General features: G+C 41.3%; 1 protein-coding gene across 2 annotated transcripts; it reads right to left on the reverse strand.

Annotated features, from left to right (window-relative positions):
* Nucleotides 1-2,609: 2,609 nt before the first annotated feature.
* Nucleotides 2,610-22,138, reverse strand: LOC108682624. 2 transcript variants are annotated; one of them, XM_018171828.1, is made up of 14 exons: nt 20,833-22,138; nt 11,408-11,527; nt 10,631-10,774; nt 9,848-9,990; nt 9,114-9,226; nt 7,936-7,996; nt 7,182-7,401; nt 6,413-6,548; nt 5,938-6,016; nt 5,580-5,732; nt 4,982-5,147; nt 4,573-4,739; nt 4,486-4,519; nt 2,610-4,041 (listed from the first exon to the last, which is right to left on the reverse strand). In XM_018171828.1, the coding sequence occupies exons 1-14, from the start codon at nt 21,608-21,610 to the stop codon at nt 3,863-3,865; spliced, it is 2,493 nt and encodes an 830-aa protein (XP_018027317.1). In that variant the 5' UTR covers nt 21,611-22,138; the 3' UTR covers nt 2,610-3,862. The 2 variants fall into 2 exon arrangements, with proteins under 2 accessions (XP_018027317.1, XP_018027316.1); XM_018171827.1 differs by lacking the exon at nt 4,486-4,519 and having other exon boundaries at nt 4,539-4,739.
* Nucleotides 22,139-22,478: the final 340 nt, after the last annotated feature.

Consider the following 22,478-nt stretch of genomic DNA (forward strand, 5'->3'; position numbering starts at 1 on the left):
GAGTTTTCATCAGATTGCATTGTGTTCGTGCACGATATTATGCATAGGAGCAAAAGGCAAATTTTTCCACCTTAAATGCGTATGACTTGTCTGTCGTGCAACGCGATGTCGAAATGAACTGTTATGAGAAAAGAAATAATTAGTTTTGGGAAGATTTTGTTGGAACCATTTGATTGTTTAAATGAGGTTTAGGCTAGAAACTTCAGTACGTCATAAGGAGCTAGTAAATGCCTAGCTCCTTTAACAGCCTCCCCAATGACATCGTTGGCGCTCCAAGTATGAACGCGTTCAAGAATAGACTAGATAAAGCTATGGAAAAATATATGTTCAGATTTGAAATGCCTAGCTCCTTATCGAACCCGGTGGAAGTCTAGTAGCTACTTCAAACTATCGTCAGTCATGAAAAGATCCGGTCAAATGACACGAGTTTAGATCTATGAACAAGGCACGAAAAGGAAATAATCGGCGACAGGCCACATCAGGCCTACACTTCAGCGTCGACATCACTATGTTATGTTATGTTATTTCACGAGTTCGTTGTTGCACCGTGCTAAAGATGTTATTGTTTTGTGAAATCAAAGCTTTTCTTACATATCTTCTGTGGGCTTAGCCTCCCCTCTCAAACCTAGTAACGCCACTAGAGCTCATCGAGACCCGCGGCTACCATGGTTGAACTAGTATACCCTCCATGAGCGGCTACGGTCTCGGCATCTTCGCCTCTCTCCCTTCGTCGAGTTTATATTCGATTATAAGTATTAAATTTACTAGATTGCTTAAATCGCAAGTTTATCAGGAATTTAGAAGCAATGGAAAACGGCCACAATACTAACCATTTCTTAAGAATGAAAACGTTTCGTCAAACGTTCAAAATTAAATAGAATCAAAACATTATTAAATCGTGACTTCCGTATTTGTTCAACTTTCAATGCTATGCACACTGAATTTGTAAGTTCGCAGCATCTTTTCATTAAATTGGTTTCCGTCGCAATTGGTTTATACTCAAATTAGGAAATTCATGTCTAGGCAATATAATGAAGTTGTTCCCGATTGTGACGGTATGAACCTGATTTTTTGTTCTTTTCCCTACTTCGGTAAAGCAGCTGAGACTATGGCTAAGGAATTGAAAGTTTTTATCAATAAATATCTTCCGAATGTAAATCTGCAAGTTATATTGTGAATAACTTCAAAATCGGCCCGTTCTTCCAAGTATAAAGATGCTCTCCCTCTTTTTACGCGTTCGTCCCTAGTATATAGTTACAGTTGTGCGCAGTGCGCATCAGCTTGCGTCCGTATGACTTCTAGCAATTTTTACAGTAGGCTGGCGGAGCGTAAGGGCAGAAGTTTTAGAACGGGAACATTACTTGCGCATCCTCCTCATTCAGCTGTGCGCGTCCATGCCGTGCAGTGCAATGTTCCAGTGTCCGATAGTGATTTTAGAGTTCTAGCTTACACGACCGGTGTTGTTGATCTACGGATTTTAGAATCCCTGTACATTTTTAAACAGAAACCTAGTTTAAATGCAGCCTTCAGCTCCCATGGTTGAATTAATACTAATTCAACCATCTTCAGCTCCTATCCCCTTGAAATTGTTATTAGATAGGCCTGTCACCTTATGTGTATTTGTTTTTTATTATGTCAATTTACGTTTTTATCTTTTTCATCTTTGATATGAATTATTTTTCTAATTGTTTCTGCTCTTCTTATAGGTTTTGAACTTTTGAACTGACGATGGAGCTAGACTCCGAAACGTTTTCTTTCTTAAGAAATAGTTAATATTCTGGCAGTTTTCTTAGCTTTTATATTCGATCATTTTTATAACTATTCTTATCATTATAGTTAACAAATTGTTCGTATACGATTTTTATGTGGTTACCGTAATATTAGTCGAAATATTGTAACGGCTCATCATATCAACGCACAACACTGATAAGCACGTGCCTTTTCCAGAAATTTAGTCATTAGTGGAGTTACTTTTAGTGCAATATTCGAAGCTACTTTGTGTCTCGGCCTCTGAACCGGACGTATGTCAGAACGTTATCGCCAGATGCGATGTGGAGTGGTTGGGAGCATATAATTTTTCCCATTTTCACTGAAATAGCAGCAATATCGGCCATCCGAAATGGTGGAAGATCTGATTTGGCATGCATGACGGAGGACAGTTTTGCCCAACTCCAAACTTCAGTTCATATTTCTTTCCATGGGTTAAGCACGCCAGAAGCCATAGCGGCTTTTGAAGTCAAATGCTTCAGCAGTCATAACACCGTATGTCCACAGCCACCGCTTAAGCATGCAAAGTTAATCAAGCTCATGCAGCTTCTGTTCTAATCTACTCCGTCCTAACTTCTTCTGGCCTAACCTACTCACTTCGTAAAATTTCTCTACCCAAACCAAACCTGAGCGGAAATATTCCTCATACAAGAGAGAAGAGACCAGTGTCAACACTTAGCCTGACCAAGAGGCAACCCATGCTTCATCTTGTAAATAAATGGTTTATTCAAGACATAAAATCACTTCCTAATCGTTTCGAAGCATCAACAAAATCATATGGAAATTAAATAGTGCATTTGACCTCCAAAAACAACTTTACACCAAAAGGGTAATAAAAAATGTACGAATTAAGTTTATAAACGGGAGTAAATAATGGATGCCTTCTTGAACATCATCATTATGATTTCCACTACCCTGAGCACAAGTAAAAAACGATATTTCATGTCCTTAAATCAGTAGAGTTGTATTCAAATAGAATCCGTAGGTAATTATTTAGTCAATATAAGGTTATTAACGCCGTTTGCTATAAACAAGTTTTTGGCACGCGACGATCACCTCTATACCTATGTCGCCGAATATTTATTGGCATATACAAACTAGGCATTCAGTTTCGTCTGTGTTCATACTATTCGCAAGGATAAATTCGTTACTTAGATTGCATTTAGCTTAAATAAATGCTGGATACCATAAAGGAACTTGTGCTGGTAAAATAATATGTAATATGTCTGCAACGTTTAGCGCATCCAGCGCGCACGATGCGTGCGTAAAACATGCAGTACGCACGGTGCTTGCTTTCAGTTTGAATGCAGTTCAACGTTCATTGCGCAGGGTATCAGTGACTGAATACAGCGCAATAAGGTTCGCACTTCACTGAAACAAACAGCTTTTCATAGTTCTTGATAAATTCGAACATAAATCTCCATTCCAAGCCTGAAAAACATCATGGTTGACATCGACGAACATGTCCTTTTTGTTATAGCATGCTGTACTTCGCCCGTCACTTGATACCATGTACATATAGTATTGCCAATACTCGAATTTATACGACACTTGGACACTCGCGTACTCAGAACTTGCTGAAGCCATCGTATAAGCTCTATAAACCGTTTGCAAGTGCCGCTTTTGGTTTACGTGCTCTATGTACAATAAAAATCAACTTATGAAGTATGACTAAACTTTAACAAATGACACTTAACGAACTACGGACTCAATACACATTCAAGGTTGAACGTGGAACCAGTACTCATAGGCTTGAAGCGTGATTCTCTATTTAGAAATCCCTCACCCCATCTTCGACACCTCAATACAAAGGGCTCGAACAGTTCGTACTAGTATAATATTAAGTGTGAAGCCGAAATCGTAAAGCATTTTTGACTCTGAATTAACTTCGGTCAAACGAGTCATTAAGTTACCAGCGTCAGCTTGCAGCCGTTCATCCCACAAGACTCCACACGTTGCTAGGCCTTCAGATGCAGAGGGCGTAGAGAACGACCAGACGGAGGATCAAACTTGCAGCAATGCCACCTCACAGAGGCGAACGAAAACATGCCGTCATGCACCGAGCGCTGAGCCTTAAACACCGTAGCAGCGCCCTCTACACGCTATGTGCAGGGAGGTCGCAGGTGCAGTCGTGGTCGGCAGGCGCTCGTTGGCGACGCTGCTTGAAGCGCTGTACGCACGGTGTGAAGAAGAGCATCACGCCAGACGCGGCAATCATGGCACCCGCCAGCAGGAACGTGTTGTTGTAGTTCTGGGAGAGGTCGAAGAGCGACCCTGTGGCGAGACCGGGAGTGTTATGAGGGAAGTTGAAGGCGATACTATGACATGTACCCTGTGGCGCGACCAGGAGTGTTATGAGGGAAGTCGAAGGCGATACTATGACATGTGAACAAGGAGTGTTATGACGGTGAGCGAGCCTGAAGGCGATACTATGACATGTGAACAATCTCATTATAGATCGTGCGTGCATGGACCGCATGAAATTAGGGCCGACAAGCATCTGTAGGTGTCTTACAACACACGAGTGTGACAAGTCATAATCCATAAGAATATTCTATATTTGAAATGTATTTATTGGGCTACATCTCACCACACATAGGTGGACATCTCACCATATATGGGCGGCCCCACGACGGCCGCGATGCCCTGGTACATGAGGACTCACCGCACATGGGCGGCCCCACGACGGCCGCGATGCCTTGGAACATGAGGACTTACCGCACATGGGCGGGCCCACGACGGCCGCGATGCCCTGGAACATGAGGACTTACCGCACATGGGCGGGCCCACGACGGCCGCGATGCCCTGGAACATGAGGACGAGACCGAAGGCGTTCGTTAACTTCTCCATGCCGAGGAGGTCAACGAGGACGACGGACGTGAGGCCGACGTAGGCGCCCGACGTGCCGCCGAACATGACGGCGTAGAAGCACTGCCCCCCGAAGCTGTTCATCCAGATGCTCAAGCACGTCGCTGTAAAATTGTTGCCAGCATTCATCATTAGAATCACGGATGGTAAATGTTGATTTCTACCTACAATCTACTGTTTCAAATCATCGTCTTTACATATACCACAAAAGTGAGCATGCAGTTACCTAGACCGCAGATGGTGAGCATGCAGTTACCTAGACCCCAGATGGTGAGAATGCAGTTACCTAGACCCCAGATGATGAGAATGCAGTTACCTAGACCCCAGATGGTGAGCATGCAGTTACCTAGACCGCAGATGGTGAGGGCGGAGTTGTAGACGTAGAGTCTGTTCACCCAGGGCCTGTCTGCAACATAGCCCAGCACGACCCTGCTGACGGTGTTCGAGATGCCCACCACTGCCAGCAGCGTCGCTGTCTTCTCAGCCACGATCCCGATTTCCAGCGCCCGATCCTGAAGCATGGCTCTTAGAATAAGGAAGGCTATTGCAAGAGAAAACTTTCTAGTGAAGACTAAATTTGTTTAGTCGAGGTATTCCAAGCCAATGAAAAGCACAAATATAGCAAATAAGCGTGTTTTACGATGGTCATGTAAAAAGTTCGTATTCTTTAGGCAAAAAACACGAGATAGAAGAGGTCAATAGGTGCAGGCGAGAAAAGAAATAATTAGTTTTGGGAAGATTTTGTTGGAACCATTTGATTGTTTAAATGAGGTTTAGGCTAGAAACTTCAGTACGTCATTAGAAACTATCATCGTAATTTCGAAAGCGTTTATGTGGTGTGGGTGAGAAAGTCGAGACTTGGAATTGCTGCATCACCACTCAAGAGATACAACACCATACAATTGATGCACACTGCATCACAAATGATGATGGCGGTCACGCACCACAATGAAGATGTAGGGCGCATAGAAGCCTATGGAGGTGAGGAAGTTTGAGGCAGCGAAGAGCAGGAAGACAGGGTCAGCCAGCAGCCCCAGGTCCGTGAGGTCCGACAGCGCTGAACAAGCCTCCTCCGAGCACGGCACGCACCCGCATGCCTACCACGTCAAAATTATTCATTGCCTCGAAATTCGGTTCATCAAGCAACGCATTGGTAGTGAAGTCTCATATATTGATTTATCAAGTGCATAATCACTTGAATGTAGATTACTTTAGTCGAACAATAATTTATTATCAAAGAAGTAATTGACAGCAGAAGTATTTCATAAGCAACTGAGAATGCGATATCAGCCATCACCAGACCTTGCGCTGCTGCTTCTGAACGACGCATTCCACGTCGTGGTGTCGCACCACAGACTCGCGGTAGCACTGCGGGTCTTGCCTGTTCATATCAAATGAGGTTAACTTATGCACTGATTTGAGAATATGAAGGTATGAAGAGGGGAATATGCAATACATGTGCATTTGACTGGAAAATGAGGAGCGCATGATATGGGCGAAAGTTTTGACGATACTATTTTTTTTCCATCGACACATCAAAATATATCCAGAAAATATACAAACAAGAGTTGCAAATAAAAATCTTTAAAGCGGAATATTTTTGATAGAATCGGATTCAAATGTGGTCGAGTTGGTCGAATTGAGGTCGCTTAATTATATATTAGACGATCGAAGCATAGCAAGCGTAAACTGTATAAGTACAGACAAGTATGCAGACAAGTACACGTCATATAAGTAGAGCAAACGTGTACAGACAAGAGTGCTATAGATCCCTCACTTGTACTCGGGAATGTTATACAAGGAGCCTCTGTAGAAGATATCCTTCCTGTCGAGGATGTGGGACTGGGCGCTGAGTGGCCTGCTGGCGGCACTCCGGTCTGGGATGCGGTCCCCAGCTTCCACCTCAGCAAACACTGCACAAGCCACGCCCTCATCATAGGTTGCAGTCATAAAGCAAAATTAAATTATTAAATTTAAGATATTGAAATTATTGACCATGTGTATCTATTTCTTACAGCGCCAAGCTCAGCAATAAATGGAGATTTAAAACTCTTCATTTATTAATTATGGACTGCGTAACCACAAATCAGAATCATCAAATTATTTAATGGAAAATTAGACTGCAAGAGACTATTGAAGCATATATATGCTTTGTGAATACATAGAAGTAAGTTCAGATACATGACCGCAGCGTGAACAACCATAACTCGTTGCTCTGATATAAAAACAAAATTATCAAGTCTTTTAATTGTATATAAACTATCCAGTACACTATCGAAGCGGAAACGGTCGTTGATTAGCAAATTTTTTTAAATAGAATATCTAAAAATTAGGACTTCATTTGAAATTTCAACATTTTTGAAATTTTAACATTTTTAAGTATTTAAATTGGCTTCCTACTCTTCGAAATGACGGGACAGAACACAGAACTCCAAACAAACTTCAAATTTTTGAACCCATCGCAGTCGATCAGAGCGCCGAGTTATAGGACTGCCTCAATGACTCGATGGTCGGGNAGCAGGAACAGAGGCAGCCGTGGGACTTACAGGGCTGAGACACGGTCATCCTGAGCGCCTCGGACTGCCTCAGGGACTGGATGGTAGGGTTGAGGCAGCCGTGGGACTTGATACGCATCATGTCGGCCTCGTCGTTGGGTACGGAGAAGGGACGAAGAAGCTTCGAATTTCGTCGTCGGAAGCCTAAGATTTTTTGCGCTAAGCTGACGTTACTTGGTGACTCCGGTAGGGCTTCGAGCGTCTGCGATACCTGAGGACACAAAATTCAACGCTGGACTACACAATTATTGGATATAGAACGTAATTTTAGGGCACCGGGTACCATCAGCTGGGGTAAGATTGACCCTTGAGCGTAACCTTGACACGAATGCAGAAGGAGTTGTGTGGTGCTGTAGACTGTAGAGTGATACTGTGATGAGAGGTGCTATATATCCAGTGATGCATGAACTATGTCGATAAAACATATGATCACACTTAAATATAACAAAACTTTTTCTAAGTCAGGGTCAATTTCACACTCGAGGACCAAATGAAATAAACGTAGTATATTTTGTTCAATCGTTGATATTTAACAGTTAATAATTTTATTCCCAGGCGTGGCATAGAAGTCACTTTATGCACGAGACAACTGATGATATAATATTAATGCTCATCATTTGGATACTCCACCATTAACATTCCATTATCATTACAGTGTGTCATTGTTATCACAGTTACAATCACTTCCTAAAATACAATTACTTTCCCCAATAATTAATTAATATTGGTGAGCACGGAGACCGACCTGCAGCTTGGGCAGGAGGGGGCGCGAGGTGGCGTCGGGGGCACTGGGCGCCGGCACAGGTCTAGGGGCGACAGATGAAGGTTATGATATCGTAAATAACTTCTGAGTCTACGCAATCTACCAGTTGATCTTACGTACTTCTGCCCTATCGTAAATAAGTTTTGATTTCATTCAATTTTTACATTATCGTAAATAAGTTTTTATTTCGATAAACTTCGACCTTAACGTAACAGTTGATCATACGTAATTGTACAATTCAACTAAAGAAACTCTTTAAGCACAAGTTTGTAGCAACAAATCAACTTGCAACTAAAGGAGGAAGTTTTAATCTGTATATAATTAAAGCTTAAGTATGTTTCAACTGTCATTTCAACGCAGTATTTTGTATCTTATTGTATAAATTATACACATTCTGTTGCGAAGAGTTCTCGCTGTCAGTGAGAATATTAGAGACACAAACATCGCTTGAATAACACGAGTGTCTAGAAGCTGCTGCTCGTATCTATTGTATGCTTCAGACGGTCGATGTTATTTGCTCGTTAGTGGGTGGTAAGCCTATAGCATTATGATATAGGTACATGGAGCGAGGGTATAACAATACCTAACGTTGAATCATAAGGCATTTCAAAATTGAAATACGATTCTACTATCGAATTTAAACGCTTTTTCTATTGAATGATGTGTCCGAGAAAACTAATCCTGACTTATTCATCAGGCTTTAATATCGCAGTCGCACGGCCACTGCGTGTCATTCATACTCTTGCAGCCTTCCGATGTGATATGGTGAATAAAAGTGTTATGGATTATTCACTTTTGACCAAACTGACTTGCACTCTGAACCATTTCAGGAGAAAATTACAGAGAATCACTTTGTCATTCCGCAGTGCATAAAAATGCTGAATAATTTGGTTCGACAGTGGTACGGCTGTCAGCCGACCGACCCTCAATAAAATAATTATGTCCTTCGCCGGGCACTTTCGTCAACTGTCCCTTTAATGAGCAAGCAACATGCAGACCATTGTTACAGGCCAGTAACCTGTTCGAGGCTGTGTTACAGAGGTGACAGTCACATGCNGAGCACACATGTCAAGCTAAAAGAGCACACACGTCAAGCTACAAGAGCACCCACGTCAAGCAACACCTCCTCCACCACAAGGACGTGGTGGTTAAGCACATACCTGCGTCGCGGGTAGTTGTCTTCTAGTGGCCGGAAGAAGGCACCGAATACGATGCAGTTCAGCATTAGCCCCGAGATGATGACCAATGCACCCTTCCAGTTGTACGTCACGATCTGCGCATAGAACGCTACTATCAAACTACCAATCACAAATTTGACTATTCTTTTTCAATTGCGGAACGATTAAAATACAGCAAAACGTTACCAACTTAAAGTACTCAGCGACATAGACCAGGATCTTTACGAGTCTTCAGTTTATTCACGCTTAAGCTAAACAAATTTTCCAAATCAGATCCTCACTAAACTGTATAAATAGCAGCTATTTCAATGCCAAATTTGAAATTCCACGGTCCAACCGTTCGTGACCGCCATTGGCAATTGCGTTGCGGTTAAAGAGATGCGTCAGGTTTAGAAGCCGAGAGAAAAGGGACCAGCTTCGAATATTGCTATAGAAGTAACCCCTACAAATAACTATATATTCAAGCAGAATGCATAGATATCAATATTATTCGTCAATATGTTGGAATGTTGCAATACATTAACTAACAAAACGAGAAAGAAATAAAAACAATGGCATATGCAGTATTATGATTGAGCACTTGAACAACATGATGACCAAAAAATATAATGCAATTAAGATTACAATTGTAAAAAATATAAAAATAATCAATACTTATTATAAATAATATAATTAATTATCAAATAACACTGGATATGGTCAATGGTAGCACAGACCAAGTACTCGACGAGGGGCGAGAAGACGAAGGTGCCGAGGCCGGAGCCACAGACGGCGATGCCGGTGGCGAAGGATCTTTTCTTCTCGAAGTATTGCGTCACGCACACGATGGCCGGCAGGTAGATGAGACCGAAGCCAAGACCTGCAATAACATGCTTGTGTATTCGAAGCGTCTACTCCTGCTACTTGAGTTAAACGAAGAAACTATAGAAGATGAAATACAGTAGTACACGCAGGCCAAGACCTGCAATAACATGCTTGTGTATGCGAAGCGCCTAGCTCTGCTAGTTGAGTAAAACGAAAAAACTACAGAAGATGAACTACAGTAGTATACGCAGGCTAAGACCTGCAATAACATGCTTGTGTATGCGAAGCGCCTAGCTCTGCTAGTTGAGTAAAACGAAGAAACTGCAGAAGATGAAATAGTATAGCGGTGACAGCGTGGTAATTGGGCAGTTTGACCTGTCGCCGATTCTTAACATCGCAGAACATTCACAGCTTGTTGCAGGTCACGCAACTCACTGTTTCAATCCTGGTACTTGAACTCTTACCACTGGACCACCAGTAGAGCATGTACTTACCGGCACCGATGCCGATGGTGAAGTAGAGCGTGTAGACTCACCAGCACCGATGCCGATGATGAAGTAGAGCGTGTAGACTCACCAGCACCGATGCCGATGATGAAGTAGAGCGTGTACTCACCAGCACCGATGCCGATGATGAAGTAGAGCGTGTAGACTCACCAGCACCGATGCCGATGATGAAGTAGAGCGTGTACTCACCCGCACCGATGCCGATGGTGAAGTAGAGCGTATAGATGTTGGTAGCAAAGATAGACACAAATAGCATGATGCTGGCAAGGACAGCTCCCATGATGGTCACGACGCGGCATCCGAACTTGTTCACCAGAGCACCGGAGATTGGGCCTGCATCGATCAAGGTTACTGATATTATTTTATATTACATTGAAAGCTTAATAAAAACTAAATATTATTTATTAGATGTTAGTTTACTTGACGTCGTGCATGTCGAGTTAGGCGGAGCAGTGGCACAAGCACGACATAGCCTCATGCAAAATACTTCACTATAAACTGCTCCGCCGATATAGTGATAGAAGCAATGTAATATGTAACGTACAATGTAATTCACTCTAATAAAAATAAGAGTAACACTACTGAAGCTCACATTATTCCATGGTGGCTCCCACAAACCCTCATGAACTGTACATTACAAGCCCGCATACTTCACTGTAAAATGTTACACAGTGAATTGCTGATGAAAACATTGAAAAAAACCACAGTAATGCTGATGACAAAAAAAACGAGAAATTGCCCACCTAAACCTATGACTTCGATAAGCCCTGATGCAATATACTTCACTATGAACTGCTACTGCGAGGCAACATATCCCAGTATTACTGTTGACAGTGACACTATGTATGCTCACCTGAACCCATGGTGACTTCGAAAAGCCGTCATGCAATATACTTCACTATGAACTGCAACAGCGAGGCAACACATCCCAGTATTACTGATGACAGTGACACTATGTATGCCCACCTGAACCCATGGTGACGCCCACGAGTATGGAGACGATCCATGCGGCGGAGGCCTTGGTGGCAGAGTAGTAGCTCAGCAGGTACACGTAGAAGATGCCCAGCGTGTAGGTGAAGCCGTCCGCTGCAACATACACGCGCTTAGTCTTAGTGTGACACGCGCACACGTCGTGACGCATGCTTAGTGAGGCGCGCACGCAGGCTTAGTGACCACACTTAGTGACGCGCACTCTCGTTTAGTGACCAGCACAGTGTGACAGTGCAGTGTGCGTGGTATATGCACGGTGTTACGTGACGACATGAGAGTCGCGATATCGCTCGTCTCTTTATCAATAAATCAAGATCATGAACGATTTAAACGTACAAGCGCGCCATCGATTTAGGACCGAATTCAAATGTTAGATTATTTCGCAGAATGAAAGAGGCAAGCAAACATTTTACTGTTACATTGAAAGGATCCCAATACATAGGCCTGCCACACAGTACAGCTCTTTATAGTCTCATTGATTATGGAATGTGTTTACAGTTTATCCATGCATACGTAGAGCCTTCGAAGACTACAGGCATGAATCATTCATAAAACGCTCTAGCTTGTTTATCTAATACAGTCGGACAAGAAGCATGCAAACTCCTCGTTCATTCTTAAAGAACGACGGTAGAACAGCTTGCCTCATGGAGCACAAAGAATCATGACGATGAAGTTATGGCCAGAAATAGAATTCATAATTTAGCACACAACAAGATAAAACACTTATCATAAAGGAAGATAACTGCTTGGAAAATGTCCATTTGCAAGATGTGTATAAGAGACAGGATATAGGTTCCAGGCTTNCAGCGAGCAGGGCGTGTTGAACTAACAGCGAGCAGGGCGTGTTGAACTAACAGCGAGCAGGGCGTGTTGAACTAACAGCGAGCAGGGCGTGTTGAACTAACAGCGAGCAGGGCGTGTTGAACTAACAGCGAGCAGGGCGTGTTGAACTAACAGCGAGCAGGGCGTGTTGAACTAACAGCGAGCAGGGCGTGTTGAACTAACAGCGAGCAGGGCGTGTTGAACTAACAGCGAGCAGGGCGTGTTGAACTAACAGCGAGCAGGGCGTGTTGAACTAACAGCGAGCAGGGCGTGTTGAACTAACAGCGAGCAGGGCGTGTTGAACTAACAGCGAGCAGGGCGTGTTGAACTAACAGCGAGCAGGGCGTGTTGAACTAACAGCGAGCAGGGCGTGTTGAACTAACAGCGAGCAGGGCGTGTTGAACTAACAGCGAGCAGGGCGTGTTGAACTAACAGCGAGCAGGACGTGTTGAACTAACAGCGAGCAGGGCGTGTTGAACTAACAGCGAGCAGGGCGTGTTGAACTAACTGTGAGTAGGTCGTGTTCAACTAACTGTGAGCAGGTCGTGTTCAACTAACTCTGAGCAGGTCGTGTTGAACTAACGGCAAGCAGATCGTGTTCAACTAACTGTGAGCAGGTCGTGTTGAACTAACTGTGAGCAGGGCGTGTTCAACTAACGGCCGGTGAGCAGGTCGTGTTCAACTAACTGTGAGCAGGTCGTGTTCAACTAACGGCCGGTGAGCAGGTCGTGTTCAACTAACGGTCGGTGAGCAGGTCGTGTTAATATAATAAATAAATTATATGTTTTCGTCCACAGGTCGTGTTCAACTAACGGTCGGTGAGCAGGTCGTGTTAATATAATAAATAAATTATATGTTTTCGTCCATGTTTAAAAAATATATAACTAAATTATTTAAGAAATGAATGAAAAAATATAAGAACTGCAAAACTATTTTAAAACCTGATTTATACGTGGAAAAGTTTTACATCACTAACCATAAAACCAAAGAAGATTGGAGTGACGAAATCATATCAATATGAGAAAATTTCTGTGTGTGTCTTGTTACTTGTCAGTTTGTATTACGTTATTCTGATTTATTAACTAAAGTGTAAAAAATGCACAGAAGCAGTCCCTATCCAAGATGCAGTGCATCGATACGAGCGAAGTAGAGCATAGAATAATTCTAATAATCTTCGCTTTTACGCCAACAAGGAAATGTGAAAGGAGAATGAGGTAGCTAAATATTAACACGATCCTTTCGTAAAACGTACACGAGGAAAATCCCAGCTGAATATTCACGCATGAACTATTATTGCCTTCATTTTTGGAGAGCTATGAGAATGAGTGATAAAAGCTACCGTTCCACAGCTGCGGTTTGTCCAGCTATAGTGCCAACAAATGAGGGGATTCGCTGCTATTTACTCGGGCACGGTATATATTAAACCAACAATTAAATTAAGCAGCTTCAGTTTTTACAGAACTTGCATGAACAAGTAAATAATGAAGCGACCATAATAAATCAAAGTAGAAGCCGTTCCCCAGATGCTGCACAAACAAGGAAATGAGCTGGCTGCAGCTCAACAACTAATGCATTGACAAGCAAGTAACGTAGCAGCTATTGCATTTGGCTATTGTCCCAATATATTTAACAGTAAGCAATTTATTCCTAGAATTGGACAAACGAGGAAGTAATGTTGTAGCAATTTCAATTAGCTATTGCTTCAGCAAGATAGATTTAGCAGCTTTTTTACAGTCCATACAACCTCATTAGTCGCCCTCGGTTGCAAATTAGGACGTCTTATCTCACGACCAGAGTGATTCACTTGAATACAAGAGCTTGCACTCGTCTACCGCCGACTGGTGCTATTGACAAAAAAACGTCATCACGTAAGGTACATTACTATATTCTATATCTATGTAATAAACGTTGCCTTCACGTCAGAAACGTACTACTCGGCAACAAACGTTGCCGTCACGTCAGGAACGTAACTAGGTGACGTGGTCGGCAACAAACGTTCGAGGTTCAAGTGAGACGCAGAGCGTTCGAGCGCGCTCCGATGATGACGTCACCGCATGACCGGATCGATGAGATAGCGCCGCGCTGCAGTTCACTGCAGCCGAGACTACAGCTGTTTAATCATCCCCACTTACCACACAAAAGGCGAACAAAACCAATAAATTGTCCATTTAAAATTCATATTTGCTATTGGCCACTTTAATCCCTTTTGAAATATGTGATACAATACACATGTGACGTCAGACTGAGGAAACGGATAATACTGGTCGAGAGCGTGTGTGATGCGGGAGTGGAGTGAGAGCTTGGCAACTGTCGAGACGGTTGACGAAGCGCAGGTGAGGCGAGTAACGAAGACTGATTGCATAACGACGAGGAACGCGTTTGTTATCGCGGGTGTAAACAGAATGAGAGTACAGTGTCGGCATGAGTAAACGCAGCAGCTACATGCCCAGTAGCGTGCAGCGAGGCTAGCATTAGTATACTCTTCAAAGGAAACGTCGTCGCGCAAACCAATAAGCCCTGAGCTATGAGTTATTAGGTCAATGATAGCTTGCGTCGACACATTACGGTGTTGGAAATACTGCAGGCGTCCGATTGTTGCGTCAATTGTGAAAGGTTAGGAACCGGAAAGGCTGTGCATATCATCAGTTTATTATTTGGGTTAAAACATCACTGTTCGATATCAAACTTGTGCTTTCGCTGTGATATATTTTTGTTTAGCACGGTTTTGGAGTATTATTATTCAAATATCCGTACCAAATTGCTAATACTATTTTTTGATAGCTCTGCATTTTCAACAGATTGCGTCGGCCATTAAAACAGAGTACGGAGAAAATGTATTGCGTGTTTGGCTTAATTGAACGCTTTTTTGTACGCAGGCAGATTGGTCATACGGAGCGTGAGAAATTATTTCATTATATACATTTCATATGCATTTTATCGTCACTTGCTACTCAGTAGAGCAAATAAATGAAAAGCGATCATATGAAAAGATGTCAATAAAAAAACATCATGAGTTTTTTTTAATTCATAGATTTGAAAAATTTATTCATTTTAAACAATTACAGGTGGATTTACTCTCCATTTGCAAAAACACATTTTATATAAAAATATGACCAATGAATATGAGTTCTTACAAGGTGTAATTTCCCTCTTTCAATTAGCTGCAGAGCTGAAAGTTTACCTATTCTCAAGTGGGTACTTGGGTACATGTTGATTTCTGACAGAAGTGTCTTCAGAGATAAGAACATCTATAGACCATCACTTGAGGAGATAAGGAAGCTTCGTGCGCCGGAGCCTTGGCCGAGGCGTACGCTGCACCGATCGATATCGCTGCTCGACGGCCTGCGTAACTTACGCGTCGCGACTCACGGCAGCTACGCACATTTCAATACGAACTCGTTGTGTGGTTAGTCTAATTGATTGGTATTTTCAGGGAGCGTAATGTTACCCAAAACAACGTTTACTGTCAACAGTTGAGTACAGTGTTCATACACAGCACCCAGTGCCTCACGACAGGCGCTAATCTTACTTTAAAGAAAAATGATCAATAATATTTTACATAAACATAAATTCAAGTTTGGATTATATATGACAGGCGATCAGAGTATAGCTTGGGATCGATTAAATGATCCTTTTACCATCATAATTTCATCTTCAAATAGTCTTTCCTGCTATTACAATAATTCGCGAACTAATCATAAGTCACTTCGAGAGAGATCTGTCAAAATTCTTATTAAACAAGTGACCACCCTTTAACCCGGATTTAGAAATTCTATGAAAATACGTTTTACTTTATTCAAAACCATCATTTTTAATATTTAACAGATATTTTAAATTATATACTAAACTTGCGGGCAGTATAGTTTGAGATTTGAAAATCCTTCAATGAGCCCGTATATATAGTTGTCATCGTAATTCGTTTCAAACTTGAGTAACGTCAATTAAGAAAATACCTTAAAAGAACAGAAAACCGCACTTCAACTCTCGAGTCAGATTTCGAAAAAGTTGCATAATCCATTTTGAATAAAATTTAATTCAAAAGTTATAAAACTGTAACCCCGATACTTGTAATTAAGTTAAGTTAAGACTAAAGACTTGAGTTAAGTTTTGACAAGCCCCGATAAAGTTATAGTGGCCGTATCATGGATTCTTCATTCTTTTATTCTTTATTCTTTCTTCACATAGTACACAACACGTAGCAATTTAATAATAAGATCAAAGAAATGACAGAAATTATTTCCCAGCAAATGCCCATAAAAGATAAACAGCAAAGCGGGCGACAATTGGACAAACAGAAAGGTGGTACATGATTTTATTAAATGATAATGGGATAGTGACAAAAAAAAACGTAATCTTAACAAATTCATAATATTATACTAGCGCCTTTATAAATTAGTATAATATATTAATATATATGGTATAAGTATAATATATAGGTATATATTATATTTATACGCGCCTAACAGCCCCAACATAATTGCGGAGTCAGACTTCAAACATATGCACTAACAAGCGAACTCTTTGGTTAAGTACTAGAGCATTTATTAAAATAAGTGTCTTCCGCCATGATGTCACATTTTGGTTACATGTCTGAATTTTTTATAGTCCAGGAACACCGTACATGTTAATTGCTTGGTTCGTGTCTCCCAGAACCAAATGTAAAAATTATGTCATTTATGAAAGAATAGATTACGTACAATAAGGGCTTTATTACAATTGTATTAAAAGTACAACGTATTACGCTGTGAAATAAAACTAACTGATGGCAAATAGGGATTGCTCGACATTATATCAGAAGTTTCATTTCTAAATACAATATATACTCGGCATTTACTATAACAAATTTAGACTCGCATATTGTCTCGTGCATCCAAGGAACCGACGACATTCCATACATGACAATAAACTAAGCAAAAGTTGAAGGTTTTCTTGGCAAGCGTAACGCACGTGGCAGCATATGAACAACCTTCTGAAATTTCGGGAATTTCATGAACCCTGACACATGTCGGGGCTTTTGACGTCAAGCCAAGTGGGATTAATATGTATGAATATCATACAAAAGTCCTATACATATGACTTATAGGACTAGTTTAGTCATATATGTCTATGTCACATAGACACACGTGTTACTAAACGCTCAAAAATTCTTCCTGCAGGTAAAAATAAACTTTACTTATTGATCAGGAATCAATTTAAATAATGGCTCATTGCTTTCTTCACAATTAATGTTCGTTATTAAAAACTATAGGAATGCACATTTCCGGATTACGATTTTCGAAGTTAGAATAAATGAGCAGATATTATGAAAACAAAATTTAAATTTACAAGCAAAATTTAAATTCACGAACAAAATTCAATTAGTTTGTTGACCAGAGAGAAGAAAGTAGAAATTGGTACCTAGGATATTTCGGACATTGTAGTACCTAGTACTGCAATATTGATTGATCAATACTGCAATGTTGATCAAATTGAATGGAGATTTACAAGTGAACGATCATTTTTATTGGAGTACATACGAACGGTCATGCAACGGTCAGCGACAGGGTAATTAGAAAGAATTAGAAGTCGAATAAAGCAGGTAAAAATAAAATAGGAAGAAAAGCAGCGTTGTGCACACCACAAATTAAACTATTAGATTCGTAAACAGGAAGAATAGTGTCACTGTACCCAACACGGAAAAGCCGTTAGATTCGTAAAAACTGCGCTCGAGTAGCGGCCAAGAATCTTGGACGCGACGAGGCGCTTCACAGGAAATCAACGTTGCCGGGGGCCTTAACCGCGACTTGCATTCTAATCTTACATTTATTTACAGTACACGACTTACATAGCAATAAAAACGAGAATAGAGGTGAGTTCTTCTCTAAACCGTCAATTATTCTAATTTTATAATATCGATCACCACATTAAATAAACTTCGTGTTTATTTCAGATAATTCATTTAACTCGGTCATACGTATTTTCATGAAAAATAATGTCTGCATGCGAGCCCCATTCGTATGTTTATTACGTTGAACTCGAAATACTTGCACAATTAAAAAAAACAGTTCGAAGGAATCGTCTTGTACTCTTTCTTGCTTGTTCGTGTCAACATTCCTCGTCCGATTGTTGAAAAGCTTCGGCTTAGGTTGAGGGACAACGTAGTGCGGTAGCAACACCACACTAACAGCAACACAGGCAGCATCACCACAAGCAGCAGACAGCACCAACACCAGCAACCGCACTAGTATCAGCAGCATCGCCAGCAGCAGCAGCATCACCACCATCACTACCACCACCATCACTACCACCACCACCACTACCACATTCCACCACCGCCACCACAACCAGCATTGACGCTGCCAAACTATGTCTATGAACATGACGCAAGACAAGCGACCATCGCTGAGGCAAGTCTATAGTTCTTAGCGTGCTCGCATGCGGAGGATTTAAAAATACCCTCTTGCACTCAGCATCTGACAGCCTATATCAAATATGGACAAAAAATATGAGATAATAGAAAAATATAGCAAGTGTTAGAGATGGATGCATTCTAGAAGATGTGGCAATAGATCAGGTAAAAATATGTAATGTTTATTTAATTTAACGCAACAATCGAAGAACAGATAAAATAGGAGCTGCGTTAAAGTAAAGTCTCGCTCCTGAATTGCCTGCGTGCAGAAATCTAGCCAAGCCGACCTCAATGAAGTCTTTTGTGTCACGCAAGACGTGATCTCAGGCCAAACGTCTTCCCGACAATGTAATTACTTTGATCTTGCCAAGCAAATTAGATTTTGTTTATATGCAAAGTTTTAACGATTCCAACATTTATGAGATTTCAAAGATTGGGCAGTCGAGTTTATATATCTTTTTTTTTATCAATAAAGTATCGTTACTCGTTATTTCACAGACTCAAATAATGAATTGCAAAGATAATGACACATAATGAAGGAAGCCCTCAGATCCTACGGAGGCAGGTCTAGTACATCATTAATACTTCTGACAAAGGAATTGAAGAACATTATTTCTATAGTTTGTGCCACGAATGGCTAATGATCGACACGACCCTAAAGATTGTCTAAAATTTAAGGGCTGATTAATAAGAGCTAATCTTTCAGGCAAATAACAAGAGAAAATTTCGATAAGCAAGCAAATCATTGAATACGTAATTTTTCTCCCGCTTATGAATTTACACTACAAGAGCCTAAACTTTATACGTGTTCCCCATTAAAAATACAAATTTAAAACTAACTCCACGATCACCAGGTGTACCCTGACGCAAAAATTTGAGCGGAACGCAATATTCTTTGAACATTGCCATGTAAATAGACACGTAAACGCCGGAGCAGAGACCAGCTTACTTGATATTACAGTGAAGTGTTTCTGCGGCTCCGGACCACAGAGGTCAATGACGGTGAATGAACTATCGGTGAATCAATGTCAGCGCGCTCGACCCTAAACGTCAGAACATCCATAGCTACTGCAGATGTGAATGTCATGGTGAAATTATTATTATTACTATTATTATTATTATTATTATTATTATTATTATTATTATTATTATTCTACGAAGCATTTATCGTGAAGTCTGGTTCAAACGAACTTCGAGGGCACGTCACAAAAAAGATTAATAGCAAGCGAAAAATAAGCAGACAAACCAAAATATGGAACTGATAAAATGCCTAAGCACTAGATTCATAGGCCTTACGAATTAGTTCCGTCTGAATTGAACGTATAAAACCTTTATATTTTATCCGATTTATAACCGGTTGCTATAATATTTTGAGGATAGTCGCATGCTCGGCAAAGGTAAAAAAATCATGTTATATGAAGAAGGGTTCTGTATATATGTATATATCCGCAGGAATCGAGGTCAACAAGCTCTACTGTTCACCGGTACCCTTTGCAGATTGCGTCAAGCAATGCAGGCCACAGCTTGCGCATTGATTGTTTTAGGCCATAAAAGGAAGCTCATCATACGATCAATAGTTGCGGACGCCTACAACGGCCCACGGCGTGCGAGCACCGGCGCCGCGTCATTAGTCATCAAGGAGAGCGCGCTTCCTTGAAATTCCTATGCAGGATTTGGGTCAGCTGGGCAGATAAGCTGTGCGCCAGTGATCTCGTTACGTGATTACTGGCTACGATAAGCACACCAACCAACCACTTGATGTGAACAAAGTTAACCTGGTGCTAATTAAGTGTATTTAAGCATCCACTGCTCAAATAAATAAGGTGAATGCTGTGTAACGAGGCAAATGTTTTTTGGTCTAGAAAAGAAAGGCTGGACCTGCGCATTTTTGGGTGCCCACCGAGGAGTCCATTTAGTTCCTGTATCAAGAGGTATACATCGGGACAGATAACATTTTGAAACGTAGTCTTTCGATCTACTAAATTATACCATAAAAACATGGCAAAATTATGAATCTTATTTGAATTACGAGTACCTACCTAGGTACTTACAATGCTGCGAAATGTTCCCGCAGTTATCAAAGTACAGTCATATCTCTACAGTTAACAAGGTAAAATTAGGACCAACATAAGGAATCCAATTACATTGAGATAAATAATAAGTTCCTACAATTCATATGCCAAATACTCACCAAAGACGTGTATCATGAATGACCCTAGGACCACCATCCACCCCCAGCCGCCATCGAGAGGCAGTACTTGGTCAGGAGGTGCAGGAGTCTCGTCCATCTCCTCTTCCCCAGCCGTTACGTACTCCCCTTCAGGAGGACGCTGGAAAATCCTCTTGGGTTTCATGGTGTCTTCCAGTCCGTCAGTCTCTGCCGACAGAGCGGCCGGCGTGGAGTTAGAGCTACGGTTCCTGACCACATCTTCGGGTTTCGGATGGTTGTTCAAACTCAATGAATTCGCGATGGGAACTGCTATGGTGTCTGACTTCCCGCCTGCATCTTGAGTGGCAGGAGAGTTCGAAACGGGATTTTCTGAGGCTAAAACAGCATCAGAAATTATTCTGGCTTCATTACTAACATCACATTTCGGGCTAATTTTTTGTGTAATTGAATCAGAGTTAGGCTTGACTGAATGCGTTAGAGTTGTAGCATCAACGGGCGTATCAGTTGTGCCAGCAGCAGATAACGTATCTATCTCAGGCGTATCTATAGCTGAGACGACAGGCGACGAGAACTCAAGTGGAACAACTGAGTTTGAAAGTTCGTCCTGAGAACCAGAAGACGTGGAGCTCTTGCGGCTGTCGTTATCATGTCGGGATTTTCGGCTCCTCGGTGAATCCTCTCTGGTGTCTGACGACGCAATGGCGTGCGGCTCAACGGACGAAGGCAGCTTTGACGACGACGAACTGTTCTCATTGCCACCTTCGGACTTAGTTTCGTCTTCTTCTGTGTTAACGGTCATGACGGATATTCAAGTAGATGCTCAATAAGAAGACGTGTTTCACGACAGCAAAACTTCGGAATTTCTATTCCTTATTATCGTTGATACAACGACCGAAAGGGCGTCGAAGAAACCACCAAGTACAATATTTCTCTTCAAAAAAGCTCAATGCGATGTGAAATTCAACGCCCAAACCGCAGGCATCATATGCTAACTAAGCTGAAGAAGTGAATAACTAACTTCTGGGTATTTTTAAGGTACCTAGTCAAAAGGCTTAAGAAGTGTGCGATGAAGGCAAAGATTGTTTAAGGCACATTGAGACTTAGAGTATATGTAGAGTATAGGACTCGGTATCACAAATTGAACGGAATGTAAGCTCAGCCTTAGGTAGACGCAGGCTCATTCAAGGTTAAGGAAAAATCCTGACTTACGACGAAAAAATAACTAAATAACAGCTATCTGTTTATGTCTGAATTGGATAGCATTTCGCACGAAGTCCATGCGACACTAAGATGCATTAAATCTGTATTCGCATGTAAAGTACAAAACCTGTAAGTAGAAAAGACAGTTGAGTTTACTTACACAAAATTTGGCTATAAATCAGTATTAAAGCCAAGGCCTTGATCATATTCTAATCAGCCATAAATTTCAACAGCGTCGACATTATTCAAACGTTTTTCGTCAAGCGAAGCAACAAATAAAACAGGACTTCATAATAATAAAAAACATAATAAAACAATTAAAGAGGGCTTAATAATAAAACAGGACTGGCACGACATTGATGCGTCGTGCCAGCTCTGAAATAGAAACGGTAGCCTGCATTAATTTCTCATTATTACACAAGGTTATTAATATCTTCACACTAAAGAAATGCAATGTGTCCAGTTAA

Source organism: Hyalella azteca, unplaced genomic scaffold (genome assembly GCF_000764305.2).
Source record: "Hyalella azteca isolate HAZT.00-mixed unplaced genomic scaffold, Hazt_2.0.2 contig3210, whole genome shotgun sequence".
Lineage (NCBI taxonomy): Eukaryota > Metazoa > Arthropoda > Malacostraca > Amphipoda > Hyalellidae > Hyalella > Hyalella azteca.

Coding starts and splice junctions, on each gene's coding strand:
- LOC108682624 (XM_018171828.1), bottom strand. CDS start 21,610: ATGACCGTTAACACAGAAGAAGACGAAACTAAGTCCGAAGGTGGCAAT. Junction 6,017..6,412: donor TATAACATTCCCGAGTACAA/GTGAGGGATCTA, acceptor TGATATGAACAG/GCAAGACCCGCAGTGCTACC. Junction 5,148..5,579: donor CGCCCTACATCTTCATTGTG/GTGCGTGACCGC, acceptor GCCATGCTTCAG/GATCGGGCGCTGGAAATCGG.